The sequence below is a fragment of the Microcaecilia unicolor genome, chromosome 10 (genome assembly GCF_901765095.1).
Source record: "Microcaecilia unicolor chromosome 10, aMicUni1.1, whole genome shotgun sequence".
Classification (NCBI taxonomy): domain Eukaryota; kingdom Metazoa; phylum Chordata; class Amphibia; order Gymnophiona; family Siphonopidae; genus Microcaecilia; species Microcaecilia unicolor.
In genome coordinates this window covers 52,279,172-52,294,742 of record NC_044040.1, presented here as the reverse complement: position 1 = coordinate 52,294,742, position 15,571 = coordinate 52,279,172, and the positions used below count along the sequence as shown (strand labels likewise).

The following is a 15,571-nucleotide window of genomic DNA, read 5'->3' as shown; positions in this document are numbered from 1 at the left end:
TCCAACACTTGACCAATTTTTGATTACTTTCATGATATTGTACTTAAAACTACCATCCTTACATTTTCATTTTTTCAACCCACAACTAATCAGTTACACCAATACGGTCACACTCCTCCCATAGTTATTTTGATTATCTAATGTAAGCCACATTAAACTCAAGATTCCTTGGGATAATGTGGGATATAAATGTCATACATAATAATAAAATATGCACAACCAGCAATTTTTTATAAAAGGAGAAACTCTTACGTGTACTTTGCAGAACAGATGTATATGTATGAAAAGGTAGCGTATTCTGAGAAGTCCTTTAACCATGATGCATTTATAACTCACACTTCTATCTGCCAGTATGTACACAGTTTCAAAAAGACAGATATAATCTTCTCGAACATATCTCAATCTTTATCTTCCCAATTGCAAAGGCCTCAAATACAAAATCTACTACGCATCCAACTTCTCCGTTATAGGCAGCAAACTCTGGAATGCAATACCTCGACACATCCGAACAACCAATGAACATGTACCCTTCCAAAAGCTGCTGAAAACTTACCTCTTCAAACAAGCCTACCCCAACAACCCAACTTAAATCTCGAACCTAATACACACCACGAGCACCACCCATACTCCAATCCCCCCCCCCCCCCATGTCTCGTCCTATTGTCCTACTCTCTATAACTGGGTTACCTTTCTGATACGTTGTACCATACTTTGTTTTATCTCTGTGATACTTTGTACCATACCTTGTAAGCCGCACTGAGCCTGCTATCGAGCGGGAAAGAGCGGGTATAAATGCTATAAATAAATAAATAAATAAACTAACTTTTCTTTTGAGACATGGGGGCTTGAAGGAGTGTTTGATGGTGGAAATTTGCTCACCTCTCTATTAATCACCTCCCCTGCAACACAGGGTAGCCGAATTTGAGGAAGGCTCACTTCTTCCTTACTATCATGCAAGTACATTTATAAAATTTACCACACACACGTAAATGGCATTACACAAATACACATCCCATAGTTTACAACAAGAGGGGGACAGGGGACAGTTTTATAACCTTGTGTGCACAATTTTACACAAATTTACAAAACTGCTTGCACAGCTATGTACGTAATAGACAAATTAGCTGCTCATTGGCACTAACACCAAATTATCAATAATAAATGGAGTTAATTGGTGTTAATTGGCACTAATTTGCACTTATGTACATAACTGCGCCTAGTATTCTATAACTTTACTGTAGAACTTCTATAGCGTACAACTGCAAGGCGGGGTGTGTATATGGAGGCTGGTAAGGGGCATATCCAGCATTTATGTGCTGGAGGTCAGAGAATGCCAACAGTAACGCATGCAACTGCAACATTCACGCGCAGACATTTACACCAGCCAATGTTAATATTCTATACCCTCAATTACACATGTAATTGCCAATACAGAATTTGTGCTTAGAGTGCAGCATCCCAGCACACAACTTTACCTGCAGAGAATTACCCCCATGGCCCAAATTCAATATATGGCCAAACAAAAATGGTGCTCCGAGTTGGGCGTCGTTTATAGAATAGCACCGGCGGGATCCGTACCTAAATTCTAGGCACGAGGATTTACGCCAACTGAAACATTACTAAAACACTTTCCATAGTAGAAAAACAAAAGCTCTGCAGAGATATCATTAAGAGAATAAACAATTTAACTACATGAACAAAACAAATTGCAAATAAACTTAAAAAAAAATATATATATATGTATGTACTCACTGATGGTCCTGCTTTTGAAGTGCCAACTGTATCAGATCGAACATAAAGCTGGGGGAGGAAAGAAAGCTCTATGAAGCACAGAATGGTAATACAAAAATATAATGTATACTTATGGTGACATATTACAGAGGACTACAAAACCCCATTCTAATCTTCTTTCAGAATAGGTATTACAATTCATGCATTTCAGAAAATATTTATCTTCTAGATATGCTAGAAGATGAAAAATGAAAAATTTGAATAGAAAGGAGATAAATTATACAGGGATGAAAAGGGGGAAGGGCTGAAAAAGGATAAAGGGTAGAAAGGTAAGGGATAAACATGGTAGAGAACAAAAAAAAATGTAGTTGGTGGGAAAGAGATTTCTCTTCTCTCATTCTTTTCCTTCACCTGAAAATCTGTCGTCTTACCTATGACTTATCCTACTCCGTTTTTCTCTTAATTGCATTAAGATCTGGGTTATATAGTAGCAAATGGCTACAGTGTTAATTTCCACATAAATAGACCCCTTTTCCCTAAACATATGATCTAAACTCATACCATCGGGCAAAGTTAATAACATGACACAGTCATCAATTTCCATTCTACTAAAGGCACCATAACCTAGAGACCAGCAAACCAACTTACTTGGAGTGTGCATTCTTGAGTGCACATTCAGTTTGTTTTGGCACCTAAAAAAATTAGTGTGCAAAAATCGCTTGTATATGCATATATTCACTAATTAAATGGACAATCAATTTGTGCATTTAAAAAAGTTATAGTGCACGTGAAATGGGTGCCTAATAAATGAATATCTGAAACATGAAAAAAATATCTGAAAACTGGGAACAATTTGTTTCTAAAATGCAACTCACACCCCAATGTAAAAAAACAGAATCTGCTCATGTCTAGATTCTCCTCCAACTCAGATTCACAAAATGATGAACTTCAACATGACTTTTTGTCCTGTCACAATATGTAAAAAGAAAATGACCTTCACTCCTTGAATCATCTCTCTGTTCCTCAAAAGTCTCCCAAAGGTGCCTAATGTGAAGCTACTAAGAGGAGAAAACCTTATTCCCTACTGGCTCAGGGTCCAGACTAGACTATCAACTGGAACTATTCAATGGCTTACAGGTTTATTTCACATTGTGTATTTTTAACTTTTATATATTGCTTTCCAGCACAAGTACCAAAGCAGTTTACATAATTAGGACACCACCACATGACTCCCACATTCCTCATTCAGTGACAAACACATAAAATACCCAAGTACATCACCTTAGGATAACAAACAAAATAAAGCAAAACAGGACACAGAAACAGCAAAGTACTGCAGAAGGCAAGTAGATACCAAACCAAAGCTCAATCCATAAACTTCCTCCGTACCACCATTCTCCCCTCAATATGTGTATGTTACAGCCGTAAGGGTCAAATACGCAGTCACACCTAGGACAGCAGAGAAAGAGGATACAGTCTGATGTGCACCATGCGCTGCACAAAGAGGACACAGAAACAAAGAAAACTGTAGGTAGATAAAGAACATGTTTCCTATCCAGTCTACCTATCCATGCCATCTACTCTATCACTCCCTTCGAGATCCTAAGTACTTGTCCCAAGCTCTCTTGAAATCAGATACTGTTTTTGTCTCCACCATTTCCACTGGGAGGCCATTCCACAAATTAACCTCGAGTTACTTCTGAGTCTATTCCTTCTGCCTTTATCCTATGCCCCCTCGCTCCAGAGTTTCTTTTTAATTGAAAGAGACTTGACTCCTGTGCATCTATGCCATGTAAATATTTAAATGCCTCTATCATATCTCTCCTCTCCAGGCTTTCTTCCAAAGTATACATATTGAGATCTTTAAGTCTGTCCCCATACGCTTTATGTTGAAGACCACTGACCATTTTAGTAGCCACCCTCTGGACTGACTTCATCCTGTTTATATGTTTTTGAAGGTGCAGTCTCCAGAATTGTGCACAATATTCTAAGTGGAGGTCTCACCAACATTTAGACAGGGGCATCATCACCTCCTTTTTCCTACTGGCCATTCCTCTCTCTATGCACCCAAGCATCCTCCTAGCTTTTGCAGTCACCTTTTCTCTGTTTGACCACCTTAAGATCATCATATATGAACAAAAGTTCTTCACCAACCTAAACTGTACCATTCTCTTGTGTTTTTGCAGCTCAAATGCATGACCCTACATTTTTTAGCATTAAATCTTGGATCCCAAATTCCAGACCATTCCTCTAGCTTCACTAATTCCTTTCTCATGGTGTCCACACCATCAGGGGTGACTAGCCTATTGCAGATTTTGGTATCATCTGGAAAGAGGCGATCCTTACCAGTCCTTCAGGAGTATCGCTTAAAAAAATGTTAAAAAGAACAGGCCCAAGAACTGAACCTTGAGGCACACCACTGGTAACATCCTTTTCCTTAGAATAAGCTCCATTTACCACTACTCTCTGTCACCTTCCACTCAACCAGTTCCTAACTCAGTTAGTCAGTCATTTTAGGGCCCATACCGAGGGCACTTAGTTTATTCATTAATCTATGCACAACCATTGTTTAAGGCTTTACTAAAATCTAAATGCGAACAAAACAAAACAAAAAATAAAGAGGGACAAATATACCACATTTAGCACTTTCCCAGTCAAAGAAATTAATCAGATTTATCTGACAAGACCTGCCTCTAGTCAAACCATGTTGCCTCGGTTCCTGTAATCCATTGGATTCCAAAAACATTACTATTTTCTGTTTTAAAAGCGTTTCCATTAATTTACTTACCACAGAAGTCAGACTTACCAGCCTATAGGTCTCAACCTCTTCCTTACTTCTGTTTTTGTGGCGGGAACACATCTGCACTTCTCTAGTCCTCCAGGACTACTCCCAGCTCTAGAGAAACACTGAAAAGGTCACCCAACAGAGTTGCTAGAACTTTCGTAAGTTCCTTCAATACCCTAAGATGTATGTCATTTGGCCCCATTGCTTTGTCTACCTTTATTTTAGCCAGCAACTCACAAACATAGTCCTCTGAAAATCGTTCAGGGACTACCACCCCCTTCCATTCCTATATGTGTATGCATCAGAGGATGAGTACATTGTCTTGGTGAAACAGGGAACCCCTGTCGGGTTCGAGCCAACTGCAAGCACTGTGTGGAGTACATCTATGATCTCTCACATAAGTGAAACTGTGTGCTTAAATTGTGATATCTAAGACTTTGATACAACGGCAGAATTTATGAGGTTTTCAGCTTGCAAATTTAATGAGGCTGGACATTTAAACGTTTGTTTGTCCATGGAGGCAATTTAAGGACCTCTTGATTATTCATGCTTTGTTAAGTAGTGTTTTTTGGCCCATGATTATTGTGAGCTTACCTATTTGTCAGCTTTTTGCTGGATGTGTAATGCTCTTATTTTACTGAGGTCTTTTTTCTCCACTCCCTTTGTTTTGATAGTTATTAATCAGTAATTGGTCCTAAGTTCCTCATTGGACAACGGTGGGATTTTTATATATGATTTCCAGACTATCCCATAGATAAGCTTCAGATGACCTTGGGACACCTTGAGAATGGAATGTAGTTTATGTTGTGGCCTGCCTGCCTGCATGATGCCAGATCTGATCAAGGCTCTCAAGCGTGAATGCTTTGCTTTCCTAAGAAATCCAATGAAATCTCCACACCTACAGGCTGGCTGCAGACAGAGCTTTTTGTAATGGCTGCTTTACGTTTTGTCATACCATGGCTACCAACAGCCTAGAAAAGGATGCTAGTATGCCTCATGGTTGATCTATAAAAAATGTACGACATCCCTGCTTGGGATCCAGAGCCTACCTCAGTTGAGGCCTTTTCGAACAGTTTTTCTCTGTGATTACCTGGTTTAAGTAGTTTAACACAGCTAGTTTCTCATTGCATGTATATAGATCTGTGAACTAATACACGATTTTGTAGCTATATTTTGCTATTGTAGAAAATGTTATACATATCCTTTTAGACAGCAAGTGTTTTAAAAATCTGAAGCACATATACTTCAACACATTTTACCAGATTTTGGAGCATATCTACTGAGACCCCTGAGGCAGGCACTTAGCCGAAACACGGTGCCATGCCGGGTATTAGAAGAATAAAGTTTGTTCACCACATAGTTTGTCTCCTGGTGTTTCTTGGAAGGGCCCTGCTGTTCACATTGCTTCCTCTCACATGTATACATATCCTTTAACAAACACATTTCCTTTGGCTAATCATTCCAAATCATATCATTGCAAACTTGATTTAGAACAGACTCTTGCGTCTTCTATAGCATCCCTGATCCTGAAAGCAGAAGACTCAGCTTCTGGATCAAGGTGGGACTCTTCTGCATGACAGCATTTGCCATTTGACCTAGCAGACTAGCTTGCAGTCACTACCCTTTCAGTAATGAAGTATTTCAATATTATTCCTGAGTTTACTCCCTTTAATTCTCATACCTTACCTTTTTGCTCTAGATGTTCCTTTCTAGTAAAATAATAATTGTTGTTTATTATGCATGGTTTATATATTTAATGTATGTAAATGTCTGTTATATCATACCAGTCTTCTAGGGTATACATAAACTAGGTCACTGGAAGAGTAATTGTATAATCAATCATCTAATAAGAGACCTCACCATTTTTCTTCCTCCCACTGGTCCCAATTATAGCATGAAGATACCACTGGCCTTGATTGGGGCCTAGGAGATAAAGGCACCAACTCCTGTTCTTGGAACAGTCTTAGCTGCTGAAATCCACTTTCCCAGACAATGAGCAGGTCAGTTTTCAGACCCCTGCATATGAGTATCTTATTCTCTGCCCACACAAATTATGTACTAAATAAAAAATGAATCATCCTATGCACAATTTGAATAATGTGGCTGTGGCTGTCATATTACCTATTCATAAAAGCACTATATAGTAGTTACAGACAAATAATCTTTCCATTTTGTTCTAACCATACAGCACTGATGCTATCCTCCCCTAAGGTAAATGGTAGAAAATAGCAGAGAGGATAACAAGGCTCCTATAAGAAGTGTTCTCTGAAAGCAGCATTTTCATAAATGTTCACTGACTGGTCACATGACCTGTCAGCTGTTTGCCTGAGAGGTTTCCCAAGAACTTGTCAAGTAAAGAACAGTTACCATTAACCCCCTTTCCCTCTATGTAGTTCTAATCTAGGGAAAAGCAAATATATATTTGAGTGAATCTCTAAAAATATTTCTTTTAAGAATAAAGCAAAAAATACATAATTTTCATTCTCCAAAATTGTTTCCCTATGAATTTGAATTTGTGGACCTTAGCAAAATTACCGAATACCTCAAGGGCAAAAAACAAAGCATCCAGAAAAGAACCTTCCGTCCCCCACTCCCCCCCCCTAAAAAAAAAATAAAACAGTAAGACAGATCAGGCTGCCAGAAATGGGCCTAGAAGACAATGGGAACTTTGTTTCCAGTGAAAAACATATCCAAGGTACTAACAATCCATCTAGATTCTAGAGACCAAACAAGAGTTTAGCAACGACTTACCTAGTGAAAGGTGAAAACCATTCTGAGATACAACCAAAAGAGTTAACACATTTCATGGCTATCCCAAATGATACCACCCAGGGGTGTGCTGGTACATTGTTAACCGGAGACTCTCTCTCGCCAGCAAAGTAAAAGAAAATTCAGGAGGGGCCCAAGCCCACATTTTGGGATCCATTTGTTAAAGTAGCCATGGAGAACCGGCTCCCAAAATTCTTAAAAACTTAACAAACGGCTTTCGAGAGCCTGTGAGAGCCTGCTCCAGCACACCACTGATACCACCACATTCTATGCTGGTTTGCAACCCTAAAGACACTGCTGCATGCAACACTTAAGAACCCAGAGAATCCTACATCAAAATGGAGAATCTTTGAATTCAAACCAACAATATGAAAGTTTAAAGATCATAATTCCATAAACTTACCTATGAAATAAGCTATCAAAACCAATTCTCTCTAAGCAAGGTAAGTTGCAGAATGAAGGCGCCTGTAGAATCTAAATATTTGGCCAAGGGAGCAAAAAGATACATGTGACAAGAGAAGAAAATCCCAAAGCACAGAAAAGAAAAAGGAAACAGCTTCTAATAATTTGCCTGTCACTAAATTAGATGCCAGCAGCTCTAACAAGAAAAGCCATGTCCAAATACGAAGTATTATGCATGCATAAAAGTGTATCTGAAAGGGATTATGAAAAACGTTGTTTCCACTAAGTAAACCTTCAAATAAGGGAAACTAGCAGAGGCTGGGTGGAGAATTAACTGCATCCCTCAATATTTTACTATCACTCTACAGAAAAAATAATCATGTCTGTTCTGAATGGAGCAACAGCACAAGTTCAACACTGTTACAAGATGACATCAGCACAGAACATAGAGCTGAATAGGACTTCAGAGGGAATGTGTTCCAAGTCAGCCTTAGAAGCTGGATCCAATAAGTTAAGGCACAAACAAAGTGAGAACTGGGGAGATGCAGGCACAAACCAAACACATATGGCACAGGAGAAAGGAGCTGTGCAGGTGACTGAGATAAGGGTAATGGGCATTCCTCCTGCTGCAGTGTAGTGGGCCATCTAACAAGAACAGGTAAAAGTGAATCTATTTTTCATCTTTCAAAAAGTACAAAGACAAGGGACACTCAATGAAATTACATGGAAATACTTGTAAAACAAATAAGAGGAAATATTTTTTCACTCAAAGAATTGTTACGCTCTGGAACTCATTGTCCGGAGGATGTGGTAACTGGTTAGACTATCTGGGTTTAAAAAAAGGTTTGGACAAGTTCCAGGAGGAAACATCTATAGTCTGTTATTGAGATAGACATGGGAGAAGCCACTGCTTGTCCTGAGATTGGTAGCATGGAATATTGCTACTATTTAGGTTTCTGCCAGGTACTTGTGACTTGTACTGGTCACTGTTGAAAGCAGGATACTGGTCCCAGTATGGCTATTCTTATGTTCTTAATAATTCATATAAAAGAGAATGTTTCAAGCCAAAACAAAGAGACCAGAGTACCAAAAAGATGTATTTGGATTATACACAAGAATGGAATTGGGTTGTTTGCAATGGATCAAATATATTAATATAATTATTTCTGTTGTAGGGGTGGTCCTTGAGACAGCCCGGTGTTGGGCGAAACATATGTCGGACATTCTCTAACCCCTTGGTCTGAAGATTGTAAAAGATAAGTTCAATAGACTTTATAAAAGTTTCTGAGATAAGAAGTAGTCAATGTAGTTGACCTATGAAGATGATGGATGTTGTTAACGTTGCCATTATAATAATGAAAGTGGCAACGGACATCGCTGAGGTCATATAAATATAAATACAAAGTCTGAAATGCTGAATGAGTTATGACTTAAGTAGCAGAGACTTTTTGTAGCTGGATATATATTCTTATAAGTAGGCAGAACTGCATACACACACACACACACACACATGAATACAAACAATTTCACACAGGAGTGAGATTCATTTATATCATGGTACGCACAAAATTAACCCATTTTGATAACATTTTCTCAGGAGATATGATACAGAGATTTAAATGGAGAGGTTATGCGCAGAACTGGAGGATGTGAAATGAAACTGCAAGGAGGGCAACTGAAAAGCAACAAGAAAATATTTTTCACTGAGAGAGAGGTGGATGCCTCAGATTGGTCAAAAACAGCGACAGAATTCAAAAGGTGTGGTATAAATATGGAGGTTGCCTATATCATAGTAGATAACGGCAGATAAAGACCTATATGGTCCATCCAGTCTGCCCAACAAGATAAACTCATTACATATGGTATGTAATACTTTATATGTATACCTGGTCTTGATTTGTCCTTGCCATTTTCAGAGCATAGACTGTAGAAGTCTGCCTAGCACTGTCCCAAAGCCCCTGAAAAACTCTACTCCTGCCCATCTAAATCTATTCAGCCACGACTAGCCCCCGGTTTGGCTGGGGAGGGTTCCCAACCCCCATCAGCTGAAATGTTTCTCCTGTTTTGCTCTCCTTACATTGCCTGCCCTGCTTCCCTCTTGTCACGTGCATATTCAGTTTTAATGAAACAGAGAATGCGCGACACTTCGCACACGCTCAATTTCATTAAAATCGAGAATGCACAACATGAGGGGAAGAAGGGCAGGCAATGTAAAGACAGCAGCACTGGAGAAACACTTCAGCTAGGGGAGGGGGGCTGCGACCACCCCTAGCCAAGGTATGTGGCGTTGCAGCGGGCCAAAATGTGCTCCCCACTTTGGGCTCTGGCCCCCCTCCTACTTCAAGGTCTGGCTACGCCCCTGTTGCCTAAGATCAGAAGGAGCAACAATGGGATTTAAATCAGGCTTCCCTAATTCTCAGCCCACTGCTCTGTTAGGCTACTTCTCTACTCCACAAAACACTGCAAAGGAGCTGCAACTTCAAAACGTTTGTATATAGGGCTGATCATTTTTTGGATTCTAAAAAATAGCTTACTTACATACACTGTTGCTCCACTTTCTTCAGACAATTCTAGTTGATAGCAATGACGCCCATCGTTTCCTGCTGTGGGAGAGCTGGCCAAAATAAATCCAGTCAGTACTAATGTGTCCTACACAAAAAAATTAGAGTAGGTAAAATTAACATGAAGGTGATGTCATTCTAAATAAGATAACTTTTTACACATGTTCTTGAACCTGTTGGCTTTGGAAACTGTAATATCCTACAGCCTTGTCGTAAGACGATAAGACACAAAAACAGGAAAGCAAAATACCAAATAAGAACAGCACAGAACTGAAATCAGCATTTTGTTCATGGTTTAGAAATGGATGGCATGATTAGGAATAACAAATAAATTTCTTGTTAATTATTTTTTTTCTTCATAAAGTCTGGATCTTTTTTTATTATTAATTCTAAAGGCTAAGAATTTCATTAGTCAAATTCAAAGGGGGGGTTGTTTGTTTTATATTTTCTAGGTTTTTAAAACTAGGGTTGAATTTTTTTAATTTGTCAGAAAATTTAAGATTGTTGATAATTTTTTCTAAAAGTACGAATAACACGATGGATTAGTCCATTGTTAGAAAAGACAATAAGTGGCTTCCACCTGGCAACACACATCACTTGATTCAAACATTTGTAACTGTAGTTCTGGATGATATAGCTAAGCTCGAGCAGCAGAATAATAAAAGGGTGTACTATAATATGACCAAAGAAGAGGGAGGCGATTGATATTATAAGGAAAACTATCAATAGGGTTTTTTTTTATTTAGAATTCCAACTGAATTCACGGTTGAATTGGCCTCTATTGCAATCAAAAGAAACTATTTTTCATTCAATGGCAACTATTTTCAACAGGTCAAGGGAACTGCAATGGGCGCTACCATGGCACCCTCCCTTGCCAAACTTTATGTAGGAGATTTTTAAGACATATGTTTCTGTCCATGTATTTTGGAATGGGGCAGTGTGTGAACTTGAAGATTTTTATGTGTGGTTGAATAATTTGGATACTAATCTGAAATTCCAAATTAGTTATAATAGAGAGAGTCTCTCTTTTCTAGATATCAATATTAGTATAGATGGTGAAAGATTTTCAACAGATATTTACCGCAAACCAACAGATGTGAATAAATTTCTCAATTTTCAAAGTTGTCATAGCGCATCACTTAAGGCCAGTCTTCCTTTAGACAGTTTTTACGGTTGAAGCGTTTGTGCTCAGATGCTCGTAGTTATCAGATGAAGAGGCGGTTTAGTAAAAAAGAATATCCAGCAGAATACATTCATAAAGTATACCAGAAAGCATTCAAATGTGCAAGAGCAGATCTGTTGAAACCCGTAAAGAAATCTAATAAAAAGTTTGTCTGCACACTCCAGTTCACACACCTATCTAATCACATTGTGAAGATTATGAGAAGGCATTGGCATATACTACAAAGTCTAGAATCATTTAATGATAAAGAATTAATGACTACCTATAAATATGAAAGAAATCTTGAGGATATGCTTGTGCCATCTGCAATGCCTGATACTGTGCCACAATGAGAAGATTGCCCGTTGGACATTTCCCCTGTGGCACTTGATCAGTATGCATGGTTAATATGAAAACTAACATTTTCTGTATACCATCATTGGGTAACAAGGTATTTTTGAAACAGTTTTCTAACTGTACTACTGACAAATGTAGCAGCCTTATACCCATGTGGATTTGCACATATTTTCCTTATTTAGAACATTTATATCCCACAGATTCCCACCATGTCGGGTGCTACAACATTTATGAAAAGGACATCATACAAATTCAAGGTTGGGGCAGAGAATAAGGAACATCATGGGAGGGGAGCAAACAACAGGAGATACAAACAAGGGCCGGTAGGAAGTTAAAGAACAAAAGAGTATGCTTGACAACATAGATAAGTCTTAAGGGACTTCTTGAACAGATTGTGGTCAGTAGTCTCCTTTAAAGTAAATTTATTTTATTTACATTTGTACCCCGCGCTTTCCCACTCATGGCAGGCTCAATGCGGCAGGCAATGGAGGGTTAAGTGACTTGCCCAGAGTCACAAGGAGCTGCCTGTGCTGGGAATCGAACTCAGTTCCCCAGGACCAAAGTCCACCACCCTAACCACTAGGCCACTCCTCCACTCCACTCCAGATGGTAGAGCATTCCAGTAATGAGGACTTGCAAAGGAAAAGGAGGAGCTGAAGAGCAATTTGTATCTCAGATTCCTGCAGTTAGGGTAGTGGGAGAGTAAGATAGGTTTGAGAAGGCTTTATGGAATTCCTGGAAGGGAGGTCAATCAGGCTGAACATATAAGCTGGAGCTTCCCCGTATACGATCTTGTGGGTTAGAGCACAGATTTTGAATTCGATACGCTCTTTTATCGGGAGCCAGTGAAGTTTCTCTCTAAGGGGTTTAGCTGCTTCAGACCTTGATTTTCCAAATATTAATCTTGCAGCCGTATTTTGCGCCATCTGAAGTTTCTTTAGGATGTGTTCTTTGCACCCGGTATAAATCCCATTACAGTAATCGAAATGGCTCAATACTAGAGAATGGATTAGAGTCCATAAAAGGTCACATGGTAGGAATTGCTTGATGCGCTTAAGTGACTGCATGGAGAGGAACATTCTTTTCGTAATAGATTCTATTTGGACGTCGAGAGACAAGTGGGAATCCAGAATAAGCCCAAGCAACTTCAAGCAATCTGCGATAGGGAGGGTATAATCCAGCGCAGCAATCGAGCTCGGGATAGATTTATTGTACTGGGAGGAGAGAATGAGGCATTGGGTTTTTTCCTTGTTAAGCTTGAACTTAAATGCGTTCGCCCAATTGGCCATGATGGCAAAACTGTTTTGAATTGCGTCAGAGATTTCGGCTAAGGAAGATCTTAAGGGAATGTAGATAGTTACATCATCTGCATAGATGTAAGGGTTCAGGCCATGGTTGGATAAAGCCGTTGCAAGTGGAGTCATCATAATGTTAAATAGGGTTGGTGATGGGGGGGGGGGCCCTGAGGAACTCCACATTGAGATCTCCAAGGTGGCGAAATAGAGGAATGGACTTTAACCTGACAGGATTGAAATGAGAGAAATCCTTGAAACCATTCTAAAACATTACATATATAGGGAAGACAAAGAGGAAGTTTAATACATCACTGAGCACATGAGTGCGCTCAAAAAAGGTATAAAGGAAAACAGTGGTTCAGCATTCTATTACAATAGGGTATAAATTAGAGGATTTTCGTTTCTATGTTTTCCCCTTACTTAAGAGGTCATGGAGAGAAGGTCCTGTTGACACACAGCTTTTTAGAACAGAACAGCGATTCATTTTTGATTCGGGAACTCTACATCTTGGTGGTTTAAATATGGATACAAATTTGTCTGTTTTCCTTTGAGTTTATTGAGTATAAACAGGACACTTTTTATTTTTTTTTTTGCAACATTATTTTTTATTCACTTTTCATTTTTAGATTTGCATTGTTTGAGCATTATCAATATGTTTATATCATTGAAAGAAGGTTTTATATTTTATTTTATTTTTTTTTTTTAATCATTTATTTATAATTTTTTCATTTTACAAGGATCACTTGCAAAACAGTAAAACAGAGATGATTGTACATTAAAACAATATTAGAAGAAAAAAACAATCTGAACAAGATAAATGGATTTTATACAATCTTTCTCTTTCTTAGACCACAAAATAAATAGGGAGAGTGAAACAAGACAAGGAGATCAATTTAAGCAACAGCAAACAAAGAAAACGTGGTATTAACCCGATTATCCCCAGTTATTATTTATCTAAATCATTATTCCACATTGATCATCTGGTTGGTTTCTTCAAGACCACAACGGTGCATAGTCCATCAATTTCATTGGAAACATACTTATTGTCCAATATTAGTGAAAGTAATACACCTGATTTCATTTTTTTTCCCTTTTAAAACCAGAAATTGTTTAACAATACAAACCCTTGAATCTCCAATCCAATTCCCGCTGATTAAAGTAATCCCAGTTTCACAGGCTTCACTCCTTTTGAATTAATATATTAAGAGGAATCATTTCAGAGGAAAAAAAACATTAGGAGTCATACCCGGAACTCTGGGAAAACAACAATCTCGATATTAATCATCTATAACAATATTCATTTTGTTCAAATTTTTCTGGTCTTTTATCATTTTCAAATCTTAACCGTTTCCTACTTCAGTAGAACTTCATTTGCTGTATATTCTCAAAGGATTCGATTAGATTATCCATGTGGCTCATTAACAAGACTATATCTGAAGCAAAGTCATTCTCTACCACCGTCAGGTCCTGGAGCACCCTCCAGATGACATTCAATGCAACCTCCACGGGAGCCAAAAACTCCAAGCTGATAACTCTTAAGGGTTTAGGAGTAGCACCGCCAACACGGGTTCAGCTGCAAACGACTTCCGTTTCAGCATACACTCCTGACTCACTCCTCCACTCCTTTGGGCATGGTGGTTAAATGATTTTTGAGCGATTAAGTTGTTTCTAGGTCCAAGAGCATCGACGCTCCTTCGTCGGCGCTAATCAAAGGACTCATCAACCCAGTCATCTATGGGCAGCTCGTCACACAGCGGTCCCACACTTGCTGCACAGGGGACAAAACGCTGGTCATCGGCGGCTGACCCCCCATTGTCCCCTTCCTCTGTTAAGGCAACTGCAATGCAGAGAGGAAATTTCAAGTGAACAAAAACTGAACTTCAGAGGACAGCTGGGCCGTTGAGTGTACGAGCTTCAGGTCACCATCTTTCCTCTCTCCCTAATTTGGGACACTCTTTGTCTGGTTTCTCCTCAGAGGCCTGTCTGATATGGGTAACCCTTCAGCATAGCCTTCTGAGTCATTGAAACATGGAAGCCCCTCCACCACTTACAAGGTGGTGTCCCTTCGGAGGGGATTTTATTTTATTTGTTACATTTGTATCCCACATTTTCCCACCTATTTGCAGGCTCAATGTGGCTTACATATCACCGTTAATGGCGTTAGTCGATTCCGGTATGAACAAATACATGGTGTGAATAATACAAAGTGATACTGTGGTGGAATGAGGTACATGTATGGTAGGTTGGATTGGGGGTCTTAGAGAGGGAGAGGGGAGGAAGAGTCAGGTAATGTTCATTAAGGTCTTTGGTTTCATTGTGAGGTAGGTATCCAGGTATTTTATGTTGGGATGGTGGGGTATGCTCTTCTGAACAGGTCTGTCTTTAGTGCTTTCTGGAAGTCTAAATGGTCGAGCATAGTTTTTACTGCTTTCGGCAGTGCGTTCCATAGTTGTGCGCTTAAATAGGAAAAGCTGGCTGTATAAATGGATTTGTATTTGAGTTCTTTATT

The 15,571-nt window shown here is 39.0% G+C and overlaps 1 protein-coding gene across 1 annotated transcript in view; it reads right to left on the bottom strand.

Moving 5' to 3' along the window:
* POT1 (protection of telomeres 1) overlaps nucleotides 1-15,571 on the bottom strand; it is a gene marked incomplete at its 5' end in the record, with an annotated part of 199,990 nt that overhangs the window by 148,226 nt on the left and 36,193 nt on the right. Inside the window, 2 exon segments of the mRNA XM_030216827.1 lie at nucleotides 1,753-1,800; nucleotides 10,226-10,336. Coding sequence (XP_030072687.1) covers nucleotides 1,753-1,800; nucleotides 10,226-10,336 — 159 coding nt within the window.